General features: G+C 38.3%; 1 protein-coding gene across 1 annotated transcript; it reads left to right on the forward strand.

The window, feature by feature from the left end:
• Nucleotides 1-928: 928 nt before the first annotated feature.
• Nucleotides 929-10,857, forward strand: SS1 (Glycogen/starch synthases, ADP-glucose type). Its single transcript, XM_077395203.1, has 15 exons — nt 929-1,413; nt 3,310-3,695; nt 4,573-4,650; nt 4,779-4,903; nt 5,167-5,248; nt 5,414-5,587; nt 5,670-5,751; nt 5,848-5,939; nt 6,060-6,122; nt 6,222-6,311; nt 7,585-7,709; nt 7,802-7,910; nt 8,006-8,061; nt 8,433-8,472; nt 10,571-10,857. Exons 1-15 carry the CDS (start codon nt 1,131-1,133, stop codon nt 10,727-10,729), a joined length of 1,944 nt encoding a protein of 647 aa, XP_077251318.1. The 5' UTR covers nt 929-1,130; the 3' UTR covers nt 10,730-10,857.
• Nucleotides 10,858-21,859: the final 11,002 nt, after the last annotated feature.

A 21,859-nucleotide genomic window follows, 5' to 3' on the forward strand; every position in this document is an offset into this window, starting at 1 on the left:
GAATCGTCTTCTCACTCAGGGCATCTCAATTCTCTTCCTTTCCCACTCTCCCCACCCTTCTCTCAGCACTGGGCAAGTTAATATTCCATGGAAAATCATTTCATATTTGCCGAACATGGCCTACAAAGAAAGGGAATGCTGCACTCCTTCCTCCTTGGCCCTACTTTGAGAGGGCATTTACAACAATGTTCTGGGGCTCAAATGAATGGATGATCTAAACCATGCATTTGTTGGGTCTTGTTGCACCCCCAAAAAATTATCCGAAGCCCTTCAATTTGCTGAGCTTTTACTACCCCTTTTTGGGCTGCATTGTAGTGAAAATATCACAAATCAAGGGGTTTACAATCATCCTATGCCCCATTTTGTGCCATGGCTTATCTGCCGTACGCCAAAAAATTGAATGGTTTAGATCATCCATTCATGTGGGCCCAAGGTCATTACATACGGCAAGTTCAAGAGCGGATTCCGGTCGTTGATCTAGTGGGTACTGACCCTACTTGTCTAATGCTTCTCTCGAAGAAAGGCTTTTCTTTAGAACCGGTAAGTGTATATATTTGCCTCCTTTTCTTCCTCCAGTAACCCCCCCTAAGTTTATTCATTAGTCCTCTTTTTAACTACAAGAGGGTTGCCTGGGGAAGGAAAGGGGACGAATATATCATTTATCATTAAAACCTTTTCAATCAACGCATTTACGTACCATCCAAATCGTTATCACGTGCTCAACTCCCCACGTAGGCATCACATCACGTGCTCTCTTAATAAAAAGTAAGGGTATTATAGGTATTATAGGTTTGGGAATATGAAAGGAGACAAGGAGTTCCCCCATGCCATGAAGAGACCACGGACTCCCCATCGAGCACTTACACGTGTCGGGACTAGAATTAGCCACGTGTGCATGGTATCTGATCTCTTTCTCTCGCAAGAGTGCCAGCGGCAGTTGAGTTTTGTACAAGGATACAAACTTCTCCCATTTCTCTCGGGAAACTGAAAAAACAGAATTTTCTTTATTCACGTTTGTGTCCTCTTTTTATCTCAGTTTTCCTCTTATTTTTTTTTTGTTTTTTTGTCAGCCACATCCACATCTCATTGGATTTGGATCCCTTTTCTTCCTGCTTTGTGTCTGATTTTTTATGGAGGCTCTGCAGATTGTTGCCTGCTGTTCTTCAAAACCCCCATTAAATTTAGGGGTGGGGGAGTTAAATTTGGAGGTAGGATTTGTGGGTTTGCCTTGTTTGAAAAGAAGGAATGGTGGGTTTTTGTCTCTGAGTGTGAGGAGGTGTGTGAAGGGAAGGAATGAAGGTGGTGGGTTTCGTAATTTTCAAGATGGGTTTGTTTCATTTGAACAGAAGGGTTTGGAGAAAGAGGATGAGGTTTCTGCCATTGGATTTCAAAAGGTTGCTCCAACTACAACTGGTATGTGTTAGTCTCATTGTTTTATTTTTTTTGTTTTGTTATGTTTTTTTTTCATTGCCCTGTTTATTCAGAAATAGAAATTTAGCAAGTTTGAACTGTAATAGTATTTTTTTATGAGGAATAATTAATGGTCGGCCGGGGTAAGATGCACGTAAATTTAGCTAGGAATCCACCAAAAGTGATAAACTTATGAGAGAATTGAACAATCACACAAACAATCCAATAGATCTTCACAAACAATGTTAGATCAATTCCAGCCTTAAATCAATCTAAATAAAGCCTAATTTCTACTTTACAACAACCCAAAATGAAAATACAAAAGTATCCTACATGGTGCTGTCCTAAAAATTACTAGGGATTGACATTTTCATTGCACAAGGCCATCAAAACCTACTTAAACTTTGGCCATAAATCTCCATAAGTCATAACGATCCAGCTTGCCAATTTCTGTGAGGAACAAAGCCCTATAGGGCACATTATTCATGTTTGCATGACTTGTGGGTCACGCTCATATTGATAAGTGAATTCGATCAAGTCTTGTGAGTTTTGTCAAGCTTAAATTAGAGTTTGAGCCTTGCTCGAGAAACGAGTTGGAGTTTTCCAGAGGGCCCCATCAGTATTTAAGGTTTCTGTTTTTTAAGCTGGCATTAGGGCTAGGAAATCAAAAAATTCAAAACAGAGAATTATTACCTCGAACGGCTTTTTAGGAGGGGATTCCTCAAATATATTATTTGGAATGTGTTAACTGTGTGCACAATCTATTCCCCCAGATTTTCGTTGTACTTTCCAAGCTACCTATAATGGAAGGAGGCTTAGAAGAAGCATTTGCTTCCAGTTTGGAAAGTAAGAGATTGGCTTGGATTTGGATTCAATAAAGGTATTGATATAGAATTTAGGTCCAAACATGAAGAAAACTAGCCGAAGGATTTGCCATTCAAAAAGGGAAAAAAAGAGCAGAATGACTCAAATTCGGTGACGAGAAGTTCAAGACGAGATGATTTAGGATGGTTGTCCGACAGAAGGATTTGCCATTAAAAAAAACAGCAGAATGAACTCGAATTCGGCAACGATAAGTTCAAGACCAGAGATGATTTAGGATGGTTACTTGACATTGAACGAAAACTCAGATCTAAAAGTAAAGTCTTAAATTAGAACACAATGAAAATTTTGATGACAAATTTGAGCAAAAAAAAAAAAAAAAAAAGGAAATTTAAGATTCCAATAAAAATATTGTTCTATGAGTGAGAAACTCTAAAGAATAGAAAATCATGAAAAGAAACATATTATACTAAAATAAAATCAGGTAATCGCGAGAGGAACACATACATATTAAGGGTCATCCGAAAAACTGAATCAAATTCAAGTTTTCTTATCTCTATATCTCTGAAAGACAGTTTTTTGGAACTGCAACTACCACCAACTGTCTTTAGGCATTGAATTGCTGCATGAAAGAACTAACATTTTTATAGTTCATTGTATTTTGTATTCTGGATTAAGAAGTAAATAATGGTTTCCAATAATTAGTTTCCAAATATCACCAAAATCGTTGATGTTCTGAATAGTAAACTAATTGCATGCTTTGTTCTCCCCTAAGGCAGGTGGATATATATAGATATGTTGGTTGTCTCCTATTGTTGTTCAAACGCTTGTGATTATTTTTTATTAAAATCTCTTTTTATACTAGTATGGACATTAAATATAAACTCTTTTTACCCACATGAATTTTTATTTCATCTTTTTAAAACTAAACTATCTGTAAATGGTTCATGTAATTCTAAAGATATTTCTTTATCCTAATTTTGGGTGTAAAGTCTCTAATGTTAATTGCATTCGTCTCATAAGAAGTTTGGGAATTGATAAAGTTTCTGATTGGAAGTGTGAACACTTGAAATGCAGACCAGGATGAACTTGTGGAGTCTGATACCACTGCCATTGCTGATAAAGAAGAAGAAGCTGAGGATAAAGAAGAAGAAGCTGAGGGCATTGAAGTTGAAGGAGATGGGGAAGCTGAAACAAAAGTAACACATAACATCGTTGTTGTTACTGCCGAAGCTTCTCCATATTCAAAGACAGGAGGCCTAGGAGATGTTTGCGGTTCTTTGCCCATTGCCTTAGCAGCCCGTGGTCATCGTGTAATGGTAGTTACTCCGAGATATATGAATGGAGTCTCAGACAAGATTTTCGCTGGTGCATTTGATGTTGGATGCCGCATCAAGATTCCCTGCTTTGGGGGAGAACAGGAAGTTGCATTTTTCCATCAGTATAGGGATGGTGTTGATTGGGTAAGTGATGTCTCCTTCATATTCAAGAAGATATGGTAAGTTGGTAACCTTTTGATATTGGTTTCACAGTTTACCATTTTATGTACATAAAACTAGATTACAGCCTCTTTCTCAAACTATCTATTTTTTCACTGTATATACTTGTCTATCTCCTGTCAGTTGTTGGGCAATGATGGGTAATTGGATATTGCTCTTGTTATTACATATCTGATAAAATAATTTAAACACTCAGTCAAAGTTTTGTCAATATTGCAAATAACTGCTTGGATGAACACAATTCACCCAGGAGATTATTTTTTTCAACGGCTTTCTTTGGCTTTCAAGTTTGTGACGGCTAGTACTTCTTGATGAGCATGATAGGGGGCTTTAGAGCCCATCTGTAAACGTCCTATTAGTAAATGAACAAGCTCAAAGGCTCCTACCACTTCCTAAATGTGTGCCATGCCTTACTACTCTAACTTACATGATAGGGGCTAGTGCCATAAACATAAGGGCTTTTAGAAGATACTAACCTAATAAGGTCTAATAGGGGCACCACTTATAGCACTTTAAAGGAGTACCCTATCAGTCCATCATGCCCTTATTAGGTTAGTATGCTGAAAACCCCATTAAACACCATACTAATAACGGGCATGATAGGCGCTGCTTACTAATAGGGGATTTGTTTGTTTTCCTTTCATTATCCTTTTTTCCTTCTCTGTTTCATTTTTCCTTTGCATGTGTTTTTTTTTTTCCTTTATTTGACTTTGGTTTCACTAGTTTGGGAGAAAGGCTTAGTTGAGTTGACCTTGGTTTCACCTCTTTTCACAATTGAAAAATCTGGTGCCAGTCTGCAGATTCAGTTATCAAAATAAAGTGTTCGTTTTTTTATACCTAGGTATTTGTCGATCATCCTTCTTATCATAGACCTGGAACTCCATATGGCGATACCCGTGGTGCTTTTGGTGACAATCAGGTATTGGTTATGGTCTTAATACATTTGGAGATAAGCTAATCATATGTTTTTTTTTTTAAGTTGATAAGCTAATCATATGCTAATTCTTCTATTTGTCATTGACCAGAGGGTTCTGTTTTGTTTGACAGTTTCGGTTCACACTGCTTTGCCATGCCGCATGTGAGGCTCCACTGATACTTCCCCTAGGAGGGTTTACGTATGGAGAGAAGTGCTTGTTCCTTGTTAATGATTGGCATGCTAGTCTTGTACCAATGTATGGCATTAACCTTGATAGTTTCTGCATTATTCAATAGAATAAAGAAGAAATGATTATTAGTCTAAACTCCCTCAACTGCATTCAGGAATGTATTTAGTGATACTGTTTAATCAGCTATTTCCCTTTTACTACAAAGCTGATTATCTGTTTATTGCCGTACGTCTTTCATTTCTGTTTCTTCCTTTGAACACTTGCCATTTGTTGTTGAATTCATCACATTGATGAAATATTGATCTTGTCAACATTTTACTTTTGTTCAGCTTTTTGGCGGCTAATTATCGTCCTCATGGGGTTTATCATGATGCCCGGAGCATTCTTGTCATACATAACCTTGCACATCAGGTAAACCCATTTTATTTTTTCTTTTCTAAAAAAAAAACCATATACACTGATGTGGGGTTTCTTGTTTATGACCTTATCCCTGCTGTTATGAAAGCATACATGTTTTGAGGTCCAGATATTTAAAGTTCATGTTAAAATTATTTTTCATTTGTTCTTTTCATGAAGGGAGTGGAGGCAGCAACGACCTATGAAAATTTGGGATTGCCACCTGAGTGGTATGGGGCGCTAGAGTGGGTGTTTCCCACGTGGGCAAGGACACATGCTCTTGATAAAGGTGAAGCCGTCAATGCTCTGAAGGGAGCTGTTGTCACAGCTGATCGAATACTGACTGTTAGCCAGGTCCTTATCTTTCTGTAGGAGCTTGCGTGCCTTTCATTTTTTTTTAATGATATTGGAGTTAAAGTTCAGCATCTCATGGCAGGGTTATGCTTGGGAAATAACTACTGCTGAAGGTGGCTATGGTCTCAATGAGCTCTTAAGTAGTCGAAAGAGTGTCTTGAATGGTATTATTATAAGTTTAATTTTCTTTACAATACTTGGGTTTTGTTTTGGCTTCAAAGAAATGTTTCTGTGCTAAGACTGTTTTTGCTCACCACCAGGAATCACAAATGGTATTGATGTTGATGAGTGGGACCCCTCTTCTGACAAACATATTCCATTTCATTATTCTCCCAGCGACCTCTCTGGAAAGGTGGCTTTGGCTCCTAAGTTCTTGAAACTCAACCATATCATTGTTCATGATTTTCTTTGAAAATATTTTACATATTTCCTTCCAGGTGCTCCTTCTCAGTCTAAAGTTTTCAAAATGCAGGTCCAATGCAAAACAGCTTTACAAAAGGAACTAGGTCTTGACATCAGGCCTGACTGTCCACTGGTGAGATATAGATTTCTTCTTTCTCCTTTTTTTTTTTTGGAATAAGAGCATGAGCATGCTATATTTCTTTTGTATTTGATTTTGGGGTGGACTTCATAGATAGGATTCATTGGAAGATTGGATTACCAAAAAGGCACTGATCTGATCAGGTCAGCAATACCAGAGCTTTTGCAAGATGACGTTCAATTTGTAAGTCTATCCTTTGTCTTTCTTTTGTTGTCCTTTCCTAAACTCCTATCAATGCTTTAAATTTCAGTTTCGGTACGAAATTTCGACCAAAATCTTGTAAAATCACAGACATTTCGATACGAAATCATGGCTGGAATCTTAAGTAAGATTCTTCGCCATTGTTTTTTCCTTGTTTTTTTGTCATTTTTTTAGAAATATCTTAAAGGAATCTCATTGTTCTTCTCTATTCTGTGGGTGAAGTTGATTTTTGTCGGGGTTTCTGTTGAAATGTCAACATTTTTTTATATCTAAAAAGTTGCATGCTTCACATACTTGACCTAAACATTATCAAAATCCTGAAATTTTGGGTGAAATCTAGTATTTTTTCAAATCCAAGTGGATTTCGTTTCAGTAGCTGCTGAAATCAAAATACTTCAGCCGAAATTTAAAACCATGACTCCTATGGCATGCATGGAATATTTACCTTTGAAGAACCACAGTGTGCTACACCCTTCTATTTGAATTGATGGAATTGTAATATTTATATTAATGTGGAGATGAACATATATACCATTACCATGCAAGTAAACTTCTGGAAAGCCATCAAAAGTGGAAAACTTACCAGAAATGAACAGCCATATAAACAATCATATAGATCTTTTTTTTTTTTTTTTGAAAAAGGACATTGTATTAATTATAAAGGAATTAGATAGGAACAAGATGTCCCCCACTGATCTTACATCACTTTAAGTAACCGTTTAACAATCATATAGATCTTCACAAACAATTCAAGAGAGATAAGTTTGATCTAATCAAGGTCAAACAAGGGTAAAACCTAAAAGGAGATATGGATAACGCTGTTCATTAGACTCTTGTAAGGTACATCAAAACTTCACACACACGCACACACACACACACATATGTGGAGAGAGAGAGAGAGAGAGAGAGAGAGAGAGAGAGAGAGAGAGAGAGAGAGAGAGAGAGAGAGAGAGAGAGAGAGAGAGAGAGAGATCACGTGCTCTGCCGGCAAGGGCGACTCCGTTGCGGAGGGGAGGAGAGATATGCAATTGAATTCATCAGCTGCATATGTTTCCATACGTTTCCATAATTTTACAAGATTTCCTCCGAAATTTCCACCGAAACTGAAATGTTTCCACTTTTGTGCCGTCTGAAACCGAAATTTAAAACCTTGAAGGAAACACAGGCTTGGTTCCAATCTGACTTGTATGCTTACTTGCATGTTTAACTGCACAATCCAATAAATGTTGGTGATTCCTATTTGCAACTGCTTCAGGTTATGCTCGGTTCAGGGGACCCAGACACTGAAGAATGGATGAGAGGGACAGAGTATACTAATAAAGACAAGTTCCGGGGATGGGTTGGATTTAATGTTCCTATTTCTCACATGATAACTGCAGGGTAAATCAAGATCTTGATCTTTCTCAATTTAAACTCAAGTATTTCTTACAAATCACTAATAAAATAGAATTGTGCTTTTTGAAAATGCACAGATGCGACATCTTATTGATGCCCTCAAGATTTGAACCTTGTGGATTGAATCAATTGTATGCGATGAGATATGGAACTATTCCTGTTGTGCATTGCACCGGTGGCCTTAGAGTGAGTTAACCTTAAGAAATTACTTCAGCTTGATCTTCCATGCAAAATCATTTCATGAGATTTTTTTTCTTATCTGTGTGTCGTTCATACTGCAGGATACAGTAGAAGATTTTGACCCATTTGCTAATGAAGGCAGTGGTCGGGGTACAGGGTATGTACTCTCTTCTAAATCTACTTGGTTTGGCTGATTTCACATCTACTTAGGTGTTAAAAACAAAAACATTGCTCCTTTTTGGATCCTAATGACTATTGATTTCACATATAACTTGTTGCAAGTTTCTGGAGCTAATTTTATTGGTATGTGTATGTATGTGTATGTGTGTTGTGAATTGTATCCGTATAAATTTGCATATGTAGCTGCGTATCCTACATATGTATATGTAGATTTGCATATGCATATGTAGAGTTGCAAATATATAGAAGTATCTTATCTTTCCATTTAGATCTCCAGTTCCATTTAATGCTTATTTGAAATTGTTAGATGCCATCTTACGGGTCTCGTGGTTGTGTTTTGTTTGGCAGGTGGACATTTTCTCCATTATCAGAGGAGCGTATGTTGGAGGTAAGTTCAGGTCTCAGTTTACTACAGAAAATTTACTTTAGGGCATTTGCTTTTCATTTTATCAATATGAAATTGATGGGTTAAATATACATACAGTGAAAGCGAGAGAAGGATAAATGACAGTTGCAAAAGAAATAATTATAAATGTGCCACTTTCTAAAAGAAATCTGTTTCCAAACATCTTACCCAATATGGTTAACATGGCCACATATCCTTCATTTCCACCTTGTAATCTGTACCGTCTTTTGTAACTGTTCTCATTTTGCTACCAGACTCATGCTTACATGACCTTGCACCACTCATTAAGTGGTATGTGCACTTATTAGGATCTCTAAAGGCTTGCCATGATGCACAGTTTTGCCCCATTGCCATTTGTAACTCTAGTGATACATAAAAGATGCTCTCATTTAGGCTTCTCATTGAGTGTTTCTCTAGTAACTAACATAGTTGTTGGAGGAACCAGGTCAAGATAGAACCCTTTAATCTTCACCTGCTTCTTCAAATTTTCGGTTCCAACATTTCCCTCGGCTTCCGCATCTTCCATGATTCTTCGCTTGCTGTTAGCTCCCATCATCTTTCTCTAGTTCCACTTGACCTTTTTTCCTTGGCCCTCCATCAAAAACCACTTTATCTTCAATGGATATTTAGGATTCAATATTCCCTTGCATTTGAAAATTAAAAATTGGATTAGAGGGTTCAACTCCCCAATCCATAATGGCTGCTACCGTGTTCTGGTTTTTCCCGCACTGAATGTTGAATCTTTTCCTTCAAAAACTTGTTTCCAGGATCAAGCTAAGTCAGCACTTTAGAGATCTTTTTCCTTGATGATGTGAGATTGTTATGCTAAAGTTTTACTGACACCTCATTTTCCAGGCGGCAGGTGCAACATTCTCATGCTAGGTCTCTGACCTGTCTCTACCTTATTCTAGTCTTCCCTGAGATCCTCTGTACCTTGATGGTGCTCCACAAGCCTGTCCCCTACTATGACCCCTAGGTAAACAAAGTCATTCTACCTTTGTACACTGCTCCTAACACCTCGGGTTTTTCTAGTGTCTGGACATTCTTTGGGAGCCTTCTGCCCTAAGAGATGATGCTCCCCAGGCCATGGGCCAAAAGCATTTATTTCAGTTCGTATTTTAGTTGCTGGATTGTTTAGGGACTCCATACAGCATGCTATTACTACTAGCCACCCTTGCAGGTCAAGGACCTCTGTTTTTTCCCAAATTGGTCTTTGAGCTTCTTCAAGTAAACAAGCAAACAATTAGAGCTTACTCCTATTGAGCTCACTCCCCTTTAGGATTAATGATCTATGCTACCACTTGTTGAGCCTCGTCGTGGTGGAAAACCAGAAGAAATTACAGGCACATACGGTTGAGATGAAGAAAAGAACACTAGGTGGGTATCAAAGAGATCTTCTGTAAATTTCTTGTTGGTGAATCAGTTGTTGTATCTTGATAGACCCACTTCCAAATGCCGCAGCTTCTGCCATTATTTTCCTTGAAACCACAATAAAAAACAAGAGTCAAAAGTCGGTAATCAGTGTGGACTCAAGTCTGTCCGCTCCCATCACTGAAAATGATGGATCCCATGAAATGATTTAGGAACCCCCATGAAAATGGCATGTCCCATCACTTCCACCAACAGGAACGGGGAGAGCATATATTCAAACAGTTTATATGGACTATTGAACCTGTCTAAACACAATCACGTGTGAAATTCATTGACCAGTAATGCAGATGTGTTCTGTAAAATTAGTTATGTGAAATGCACAAACTGTGGTACATCATCAAAAAGATCACAAACAACCAGCAAAAGACAAAATAATATGCTTTGAATTAAAGAAAACAAAATTCAGAGACCTACTATGAGTCTATGACACTAACTTTCTCATACATCTCCGAGTGTTTTTCCAGGGACACTGCATGAGTTAATTATATTCTGAAAAATTCAAGATCCTAAAGACGTTTATACAGTTGAGCCAATACTACCGTCCTATAAACGCAGCAGTATTGATCAATCCGAGGCCTATATTTTAACCGATGCTCATATGATGCTTGAGTTGATTAGAGTATTTTAACTAATATATGGTGACTTGCAGGTATTGAGGATTGCCATTCAGACATATTTAGAGCACAAGTCTTCATGGGAAGGGCTGATAAAGAGAGGGATGGAGAGAGAGTACACATGGGACAATGCCGCTGCTCAGTACGAGCAGGTCTTCCAATGGGCCTTCATAGACCCACCTTATGTCAGTTAAGACAACACCATTCTTCATTCACTTATCCATTTATTTCCTGTTATGTATAGACTTAATTTAGTTCTTTTTATATCTTGGTCACATGATGTGAATTTACTTGAGAAGGTATAAGAAAATGCTTTCGGGAATGATTTTTTTTTTTTTTTTTTTGTTGCCTTTTGCAATTTTTTGAACAATAAGTTGGTTTACATAGGCCATGGATTATGTGGAAACTGTCAATTTGTGTTTGCTTGAGTAAAATAAAGTGTTTCAGAAGGTCCTTCTCAACTCTCAAATTTGGCAACCATCCAGTTGGAGGGCTTTTCCTCATTTACTGTGAACCATTATTATTATTATTATTTTTTTTCAAATTGGCAATTTGGGAGTCAACATTCAGAAAGGAGGACACCAAAGGAAGGTGGCCCAAGACAGTTTGCAGTGTTTTTTGATCGTCTGTCACACGAAGGGGTTTCGTTTATTATCTATTTGTTTTACCTGTCTAATCCAGGTTTTGTATTTCACTTTCTTGTGCAACTAGGGAACAAATTCACCTTATCTCCCTCTTTTGAACAATCCATTAAAATGATTAATTGACATTTAAATTCTTCTTAGGATATTAATTATATGAATTCAATGATAAATGACTCCACATGAAACACCCGCCTGTGAATCCTATCGCCCTCAGATCAATACAAGCAAATCAAGATCAAATGATGTGAATCCATTCACTCTATCAGAATCTACGGTGATGGGGAATGCGTTTCACTTTCTTTCCAGGTGATGGGATCAAGAGAGTGGAGTCCAATCATTTTTAGTAATGGGTAAGCAAAAGTGGGTGGGAATTGTAGAAAAGGGTAGCGGAAATATCATTTCCCAAAATTTAATCATCTCAATGTCGTAGGGTAAATAATTTCCATCAAGTTCCAAGACTCAAAAGAAAACGAGTTTCCATTGACTTGCTGATACTTCCTTTGGAATGTGAGATTAAACTTAGCAGCAGAAAGCAATAAGAAAGAAATAGATTTCGCTCTAAAATCAAACTCTACTCAACTACTCACAACTTTTTGTACAAGCATTCTAAATGCTGATCTTGTATTTTTTCTCTGCCACAGTATGTACGTTAGGGGACAATACAATCTCTTTCAAATTAACATTCAAATTTCTTTGGTATATAATGCCATGTTTGGAAGAACCCATGATTTTTTTTTTCAAGAAATATTAGTTTGCTAAGTGGTGAGAGAGGGGAGAAAGAGAATTTGAGTGGACAGGACTGAGGAGATGGTGCTAAATGGCTGAAAAATAGAAAAAAATGTTAGAGTATTAGGTCAAGCAAGAGGTTGCTTGAAGCATTACACCCAATGTATCTAATTTGGAATACCAAGTTTGTTGCCTCCAGCCCCTATATATAGAGATACACTAGGGTTTTAATAGGTTAGTGGGCTCTAGCCCAAATAGGCCCAATACACCGGCCCATTATCTTATTGGGCTTATATTAGAACATATATGGGTTATATTATATACCCAACAATCTCCTCATATGTTCTACATATAGCACAATCCAATAGATAGTTAATGTGATGTCCAAACAAAATTATTGAATCATCCATATCACCATATCAATAAAGATTTGTAATCCAACTGAAAACAAAAATACTTAAAAGAATATCCAAGAGTTTTAGAAATAATCTAAACTCAAACATAAGCAGTTTCTCATGTAGGTGAACTATTTAATCAACTGAAAAGAAAATAATAGTTCACACTGCTCTATAAGGATTCACTCATCAAGTAAGCTATCCTCATCAAGATCCAAATTGAGGCAATCTCCTCCATTTTCGTCAATTCCTGTAAATTACCAAATATGAATTTCATTAAAATGAATCCAATCATTTGTGTATTTTACTAAAAGTATCTAGTTCTACAGAAAGAACTTAGTACAATTTCATAATGGCTGAAAAATAAATATCAATATCAATAAGCATCAATGTCAAGTTTCAATCAAGAACCAGACCTAAACAGTTTCTTTACAAAGAACCATTCCATGTTTTCATTTGAAATGTTACAGGCATCATATCCAAATTGAGTTAAGCTGTATCATCAAGTTTGGAATGAAACAACATTTCCCAAGAAGGACATGTCATCAAATGTGGAATGACATAAAGATAACTGTTAACATCATTGAAACATATCAAGTGCTTATCTTGGCCAAGATAGGGAGATCCGAAAAATTCAAAATAATATGAATATAGGTTAAGACACGTCTACACAGTCTTTAACCCCATCTCCCCCGCAGTTTTGAATATTCGATCTTTGTTTAGTCCCTTCGTAAGAGCATCGGCCATATTATCCTTTGATCTCACATCAACCAAAGTGATAATAAATTGTTCTAGAAGATAATTCAGCGTGGCATGTTTCAGCCTGACATGTCTCCTCTTACCATTAAAGAGTGAGTTTTTCACAATCGTAATTGTAGCTTGATTATCACAGAACAAACTTAAAGAGTTAATATTTAAATGGGTCAATGGAATGTCCAGGATCAGATCTCTTATCCACTCTGCTTCATCTCCTGTAGAAGCTAAAGCATAAAGTTTTGATTCCATAGATGACAGAGCAATACAAGTCTGTCTCTTTGACTTCCATGCAACAGCGGCTTCACCCAGTGTAAAAATATAACCACTGGTAGATTTACTGTCTCCTAATTCTGAGCCCCATGATGCATCAAAATACCCTTCCAGAATAGGAGGATGGCCATTATAACATAGAGCATATCCTTGAGTACCCTTAAAGTATCTCATAAGCCTCATAAGGGCATCCTAGTGCTCATGGCCAGGATTACTAGTGAAACGACTCAGCATGCCAACTGTAAAGGCTATGTCTGGCCTAGTGCAACTCATAGCATACATGAGACTACCAATCAGTTTAGAATAATCTAACTGATTCACACTGTCTCCTTCATTAGAGATCAGCTTCTTGGTATAATCAAATAGTGTCTCAATCTGTTTACACTTACTGTATCCTCATGTGGAAAGTAGTTTTTCAATATAATGGGCTTAGCTAAGAGTAATCCCTTGCCTTTCAAAACTTACTTTCATACCAAGAATGATGTGAACCATACCAAGATCTTTCATGTCGAATTCTTGAGCCAAAGTGGTTTTCACGTTACTCACGACAGAGAGATCGGAACCAAGAATCAACATATCGTCTACATACAAACAAATAATCGAACCTTATTCGACACAGAACGAAAGTAAAGGCATTTATCTGAGTAGCTGGTCTGAAAACCAAAGCTCTTTACTACCGTGTCAAATTTTTGATGCCACAATTTAGGTGCTTGTTTAAGACCATACAAAGATTTGTGTAACTTATAAACTTTGTTCTCGAAACCCTTCATGACAAACCCTTCAGGTTGGTTCATGTAGATTTTCTCTGTAAGGTCTCCATTAAGGAAAGCCGTTTTTACATCCATTTGATGCACAACATACTTCTCAATAGAAGCCAAAGCAAGAAGAATTCTTATCGTTGCCAAATGACAGACCGGTGAGTAAACATCAAAGTAGTCAATCCCACTGACTTGAGTATAGCCCTTAGCAACTAAACGTGCTTTATACCGAGCTATGGATCCGTCAGGATTAAGTTTCTTCTTCAAAATCCACTTACAGCCCACAGTTTTAGCCTCTTTTGGCAAATCGACTAGCTGTCAAGTTTGATTTTGTAACAGAGAGCTCATTTCATCATCAATGGCTTTTGCCCACAACAAAGAGTCCATAGATCTCATCGCTTCCTTATAGGTTGATAGATCAATCTCTACATGGTAGGTCACAAAGTCCTCACCAAAGTTCTTGGGTACTCTATCTCTTGTAGAAACTCTTAAAGATTCTGATGTAGAAATCAGTGTAGGACAGGGGCCAGAAATATTCTGTTCAAACTCTACATGCGATTCTGTAACAATCTTAGTATCGCCAGGTAGGTTCAAACCATGATATCGGAGAAATTTATTCCCAAAGAATACTACATCTCTAGATTCTATAACAAAATTGGTAGATAGATCCAAAAACCGATCAACAGCACTATCTTCTGCACCACCTAGATAAATACAAGTGTTTGTTCTAGGTCCTCCCTTAGGTCTCCTAGGGTCTTGTATCCTCACATAAGCAATACAGCCCCAAGTCTTAAGAGTGTCATATCTACAAGGTTGTTTATGCCATAACTCATAAGGAGTAGTGGTCAACTTAGAGTGTGGTACTCTATTCAGGATGTGATTTGCAGTTAAAGCTGCTTCTCCCCAATAGCTAGTAGGCATGCCAGCTGCCAATAACATAGAGTTTAACATTCCAGTTAACGTCCGGTTCTTACGTTCAGCTATGCCATTAGATTGAGGTGAGTAAGGAGCAGTAGTTTCAAGTATTATGCCCTGAGAGGCACAGAATTCCTTGAACTCTGTCAAAGTGTATTCTCCTCCTCTATCACTCCTAAATGCTTAATTTTCAAGTTCAATTGATTTTCAACACGATTCTTGAAAATTTTAAATTTATCAAAAGCTTCATCTTTCGATTTTAGGAGATAAATATGACAATATCTAAAAAAATCGTCTATAAAAGTGATTAAATACTTCCGACCACCTCGAGTAGTGAAACTTTTAAAGTCACAGAGGTTAGAATGTATTAACTCAAGAAGTTGTGTGCTCCTAGAAACCGAAGGAAAAGGTTTTCTAGTGATCTTGGTTTGTGCACACACTTCACATCTGTCAAATCTAATCGATGTATCTAAAGGTATAGTATGAGTTTTAGCAAGTGTGACCATTTTCCTATAGTTCACATGTCCCAATCTAGTGTGTAACAACTTAGGATCAATCAAAGTGGAACAAACTGGACTAACAGTTTCATTTGCTAAACTCAATCTATACATACCATCGATTAAGAAAGCACAACCAAAATAATAAGAGTTAACAGTTAAAGTGACTCTACCACCCAAAAAAGATGAACACATGCCAGCATTGTCTAAAAGACTAATAGAAATTAAATTCTTTTGAATAGCAGGAACTACTTTAACATTTTTTAAAGTTAGTATTTTACCTGAAGAAAGGACCAGGTTCGCAGTTCCAGTATGAGTCACCTTTGCCTCAGCTCCACTAGCCACTATAACGGTCTCTTTCACGCCAACAACACCCGTAAGTAGTTTCTTTGAGTTGCAAACATGGCAGGTGGCTCCTGTATCTAACCATCAGTCTGAAGAAGTACTGGCCTTACCATTGCCTAACATGGCAATAAAACTCTTAGGCGCAGCACTGCCCACCATCATATGAGCTTCCTTTTGGGTTGTGTCAGATTTAGCCTTCTTAGTTGTTTACACTCTGCAGCAAAGTGACCCCATTTCCCACATTTGTGGCACTTGCCCTTCTTTTTCTGAAAGATAGTCTTTTTGGCCTCCAACTTGGGATGTTCACTTTTAGGTGACTTGGATTTCCGAGGAAATTTCTTGGGATATATTACCGCATTAGCAGCAGACTGTTGCTGTCTAACCATCTCCAAGTTATTCCTAGCTCGATTCTCATCTTCGATTCGAATGAATCGTTTGAGATCATCCAGTCCCACTTGCACCTTTTTCCGATACATCTCGGTTTTGAAAGAGTGCCATGCAGATGGTAACTTGTATATAATTGCACCCACAAGAAATGAATCACAGACAACTATTTTTTCATTATGCAACTTAGATCTCAAATTCTCTAGATCAGTAACTTGAGGAGTGATTTTCTTGTCTTCTTGAAACTTGAAATCCATGAATTTGTTCACAAGATGGGTCTTGGACAATTCCTCCTCCTTCTTGAATTGAGCATCTAAGTTGTCCCATATTGCTTTAGCAGTGTTAAATTTACTATAGGTTTCTGCAAGACGATATGAAACACAATTCAACAAGTAGTCAAAACAGTATGTAAGCCATTGAGATTCATCAACTTCTTCATCCGTCTCAGCAAAGGTACTCAAAACAGTATAAAAACAATTCATATATTTTAGACCGAATTGAGTCTTTTGCTTCCATGAGTTAAACTCAGATCCACCAAAGGATTGAAGTTTGACCATCTCAAAATGCATACCATTCTTTTCCATTGTATTATTTATATTAAATAAAAAGTGAAAATATTGCACTTGATCGGCAAATTGCGAGAACCCAATCCAAGAATGACGGCAAGAACCGAACCGCGTGAACCGTTCGCAAGAACCGAATCCAAGAGACTCCAAGATCCGAATCCAAAAAACCGAGGTCCAATAACCAAATTGAAAGTTGTCCTCCAAGAGAGTTACAACTTCGGGATTTCTACAAACAGAACTTGCATATGGGTTTTCGTCCACCAAGAGAGATGAAGCCCAAACCCAAACGAAGTTGCTGGTGTGATAACCCACGACCAAAAATCACCAAAAAACAAGATTCAGAGAGAGGTCTACAAGAATCCGAAGCCAAGAAACGATTTTCCCCCGAAAGGACTGCAAGTTTTCGGCCTCCACCAACTATGTTGTGGAATTTGCAGAAATCCAAGACCAAACCAGGTTTATTCCGATGCGATTTTTACCGCTCCGGCAATTCCGGTTGGGGCTGAAAAGAGGGTAAATGCGGATCTCCGGCAACAAGGGTTTTAGACGGCAATTACAGAGGAGAGTGATGAGTTATTGTTTTCCCTTCGTCCTCCTTCGAGTAACAGAACTCTTTCCGTGAATCAGAAACCGAGGCTTGCTATTTTGACTCCCTGGTACGATTTGCCGAGCCCTGCTAAGATGGTCGAAGCCCGGCGGCTAGTTGAGGGAGACGAACCCACGCCACAAATTTGGTCAAGTAAGCCTACTCTGTTTTCAGAAACGAAACCACACGCCCAAAATATATTCGAGGGAGAGTATACCTCGCCCAAATCCGTGAGAAAGAGCCCGGCGATTTTTTTTTTTTTTTGTTGATTCGAAGGAACAGATCCAAGAGGCAGACGTCCTCTCTATTGTTCTTCAAAAAACCATGACTCGCAAAAAACGGATGGCTGAAGAAACCCAAACAAGCGTTAAGAAAAACCCACGAGCCTGAGAGAGAGAGTAACGATCCAAAAACTAGGGTTTGTAATGCTTCAAGATTGTTAGAGTAATTAGGTCAATCAAGAGGTTGCTTGAAGCATTACACCTAAGGTATCTAATTGGGAATACCAAGTTTGTTGCCTCCGGCCCCTATATATAGAGATACAGTAGGGTTTTAATAGGTTAGTGGGCTCTAGCCCAAATAGGCCCACTACACCGGTCCATTATCTTATCGGGCTTATATTAGAACATATATGGGTTATATTATATACCAACAAAAAAATATATCTTTATTTTAAGTAGTGTTTTGTCTTCTTCCCTGTTTTCAGCCAATTCTAACCACCCTCTCACTCATGCCCTCACAGTTTTCTACCTCTATAATCTAATATTCCAAGGAAAAAAATTTCATGGCTGCCAACCCCGTCCTAACTGTATTGCCAAAGATTTGATTCATCAACTGTACAGTGTAATAGTGCTTTCAATTTTGTCTTCCCTTATCTTATCTATTCATCTCTTCACAAAGTTGGAGGTATATAAGTATTAAATCCGCCCTTAGTTTTCAGAAGTTGCTCTCTGCAAATACATCCAGCAATGTCAGTGCCTGAAAATCAACAAAACCCATAAAATGGAGATTAGTTAGATGGATAGTTCTTCATGGCGACATGAGAACGAGTGGGCGGCTAAAACTAAAAGAAGGTACCTCGGGAATGTTTAGTTCAAGGCGGAATTTGGGCCCGTCGTAGTAGTGAAGGATAGGCCTAAAAGAATCCTCCTCCAATGGTTCATAGTTCTTCCTTGTAACAGCTCTTACCTACATCATAAACGGAAACAACAATATCAATATAAGAAATCAAGCACATATTGGATGTGAAACAACCAATTACACCGAAGGCTTAATCTGGTAGAGATGGTGTTGCCCCTCTCCTTTTGCCTTAGACGTGGATTTTTTTAGGGTTTTTGATCTAAGAAAAACCACTAAAATTCCAAAGCAAAACTATATGTAGATTAAAGAATCAAACAATCAAGAGAGCAATCAAAGCAGATAACACAATAGATTTATGTGGAAAACCCTCCAAGGAAGAGGGAAAAACCACGGGGCGAATCCTGTTAAAGATTAATAACGCCTTTTTCCAACCGCTTAAGCTTTTGGAGTAACTGGTTGTTTCACATGGTATCAAATGCCTGGGTTCAATCCTCCTTGATAGCAAAAATCCACATGCAATGGCCAAACCCAAAAGAGGGGCCACATTGTGCCACGTGTAGGCGAACCCAAAGAAAGGGGGGTCACACGTGAGGGAGAGTGTTAAAGTATAAAAGATTAATAACCCCTTTCTCCAACAGCTTAAGCTTTTGGAGTAACGGGTTGTTTCACAAATCCAACATAATTTCCACTAATCAAAACGGGTAATACAATGGCACAAAATGTCAACTAATCAAAATGGGTAATACAATGGCACTCTTAAGTTTCCACCAAATTAAGGAAATACAAGAAATTAGAAAGATAGTTGCCCCTCTTAAGTTTCCACCCAAAACTTGAGGAAATGGAAGAAGTTAGAGAGACGTCTGTTGGACTGTCAGAGCCACAAGCGTCTCTCTTTCTTTCCTTGTAAAAAAAGAAATCTTCATCTTCTTTCTTAATTCAAATAGGAAACTTATGTGTGTGAGAGTGGGTCCCACGTCATGGGAATGGACAATACAACAGATTTTTAAGCCAAGTTCATTTCAGATTGTGATAACCGATGGTGAGGGCACTAACCAATTATTGGCCTAGAAAACATAATTCTGGGCCAATAATCGGTTGGGGCCCTCACCATCAGGTTGTCACAATCTGAAACGAACTGTGCCTAAGCTGTTAGAGTTGGTGTTATTTAATCATTTATACTTCAACAGTTGGCTTGGATATTGTTGGAATTGGCATCCTATTCTGATTCAGCCCTCATGTTGTGGTTGTTTCCAACTACAAAGGCACCCACCAAATTTAAGAACTCACCTCTTGTGTGAGATTATATCAAAGGCGAAGAAAAATGAGAAATTAGAAAAAATAGTAAAAAGAAGGTAGGGTACTTCAACGAAGTTGGTTTGGATGATCCAAATCGTTCATTTGATGGGCCCTGACATAGATAGGGTGTGCCCAAAAAAACCAGCTCCATCGGATCATCCCAACCCTTCAACCCTTTAATCTGTGGACGAACCGTCAACTGAGGGGGCCTACCTTATACAAATTGAAACCACAAGGGGTCTACTTGTAACTTTTTAAACATTAGGGGTTAAGTTGAATGTGTCAGAAACCCTGTATTTTTTCCTAAATTATATGCATTTTTTTCAATTGATTCCTAATTTAAGTCTTTTGTCACTCATCCCTCTCAAGTCACCCCCTTCTCTTCCTTCTCTAACCATAGACCTTAAATCCTAAACCCACTGCTTCACAGTTCACACCCTCATCTCCAAGGGTCAGTATGATTTCAAATGGATCGTGATGGGGACACAGGAAGCAGGATCCGAAGAACATTTTGAATGGATGGTGACTAAGACGTAGGTGGATCCGATCAGATCCGAAGTGGATCCGTTGACACCCTTAATGAATTCTAGGCATTGGTACCAATGGACCAAAATGCCGCTGTTCAAATTTCTTCATCCAAAGAATAAATATAAGATGCTGCAACACAAAATAACGGTGCCTTTGTTGTTACTACTGAGAAGGGAAAGGACCCCAGATCCGAGAAGCCTTTTTCGCTCAAATCGCTTTATAGGTTTCTCGGTCGTCCCTTGGCTTCCCCATTTACATGGAATAAGGTGTGGAACTCCTTAATGCTAATGCCAACTATAATCTAAGCTTTCAGTTGGAGGGTAGTGTTGAATAGAATCAATATGCTGGGTAGGCTCAAGAGGAGCAATATTCCAATGGCGAACAGGTGCATTCTTTGCTTTTGGAGGAAGAATCTATAAACCACTCATTCCTCCATTGTAAAGAGACTCGCTGTATATGGTCTCGTGTGTATGATTGGTTTGGCATTCAGCGGGCAGCATCAGACTCTATTAGGAATCTTCTATTGAGTTGGAACATGATAGGTCTTGGTTCCTTGGCATCTCATTCGCAAATGGGAGATTTGGCTGGAAAAGAATGCTCGGACCTTTGAGGAAAGGTTTTGATCTTCCTTTTTTTTTTTTTTTTTTTGATAGGTAAGCTGGGGTTAGGCAAGACCCCTACCAGATATCATTGAAAAGAAAAAATGAAAAAATGATTGGGCTCGTTAAAAAAATGAAAGGTTTTGATCTTCCTTTATGATACCTTGGAAGAACATATTCAGCGTGGCAAATTGGGCTCGTTAAAATAATGATTTCTGGGGCTACTCAACAGATTGCATTTTAAGGAATTGGAAGACGATCATGGTGGACTCCATTCCAAAGGAAAAGAGGATAGCGATTTGGAGCCTCCCTCTACATAATGTTTTCAAGCTAAATGTCGATGGTTGCTCCCTTGGCCACCCCAACAAAGCGGGAATCGGAGGAGTTTTTAGAGATAGTAACGGCTCCATCATCTACGCCTTCTCTGGACCAATTGGAACAATGGACTCTAGAGAAGCGGAGGTTCGTGCTCTTCACGTCTGCATTTGCTTATTTAGGGATTAAAGGGAAGGCAAGCTGGAAGTAGAAGGGGATTCATCAAATGTCATTTCTTGGGTTCAAGGCAGTAGCATGGGTCCATGGAGACTAGCTAAGTTTTTGGATGAGATTAATTCTATGATAATGATAGATTTCTCTCTTTTAATCATGTTCCTAGGTGTGCAAAAGATTTAGCAAATCGCCTTGCTAAATCTGGAGCATTGAGGAACTCCTTTTTTACTCTGGGGCTTCTCTCCATTGACGTGAATATGTAATGTCTATTCATTCCTAAATTTAGGGCCCGTTTGGATACCTCATATTTTGTATTTGGATTTGGAATTGAGTTTCAAATACAAAATGAATTAGATCCGCCAGCTCATGTAGAGGGAGACAGAGAGGGAAGGGGGTACTTCCTAGTGGAGGGGAGAGGTTGAGGAGCAAAGAGGGTGAAGGAAACTGCCAGATCTGTGGATTTCCAATTACTTATTTCCACAGCATATTT

Source organism: Tasmannia lanceolata, unplaced genomic scaffold (genome assembly GCF_043159265.1).
Source record: "Tasmannia lanceolata isolate RefF3 unplaced genomic scaffold, GAP_Taslan_0.1 ptg000013l, whole genome shotgun sequence".
NCBI lineage: Eukaryota > Viridiplantae > Streptophyta > Magnoliopsida > Canellales > Winteraceae > Tasmannia > Tasmannia lanceolata.

What these genes read in the sequence shown, in the direction of transcription:
- SS1 (XM_077395203.1), top strand. Translation starts at nt 1,131, where the DNA reads ATGGAGGCTCTGCAGATTGTTGCCTGCTGTTCTTCAAAACCCCCATTA. An exon ending in TGCAAGATGACGTTCAATTT is followed by an intron (nt 6,312 to 7,584) that starts GTAAGTCTATCC and finishes CAACTGCTTCAG; the next exon opens with GTTATGCTCGGTTCAGGGGA. An exon ending in GGCAGTGGTCGGGGTACAGG is followed by an intron (nt 8,062 to 8,432) that starts GTATGTACTCTC and finishes TTTGTTTGGCAG; the next exon opens with GTGGACATTTTCTCCATTAT.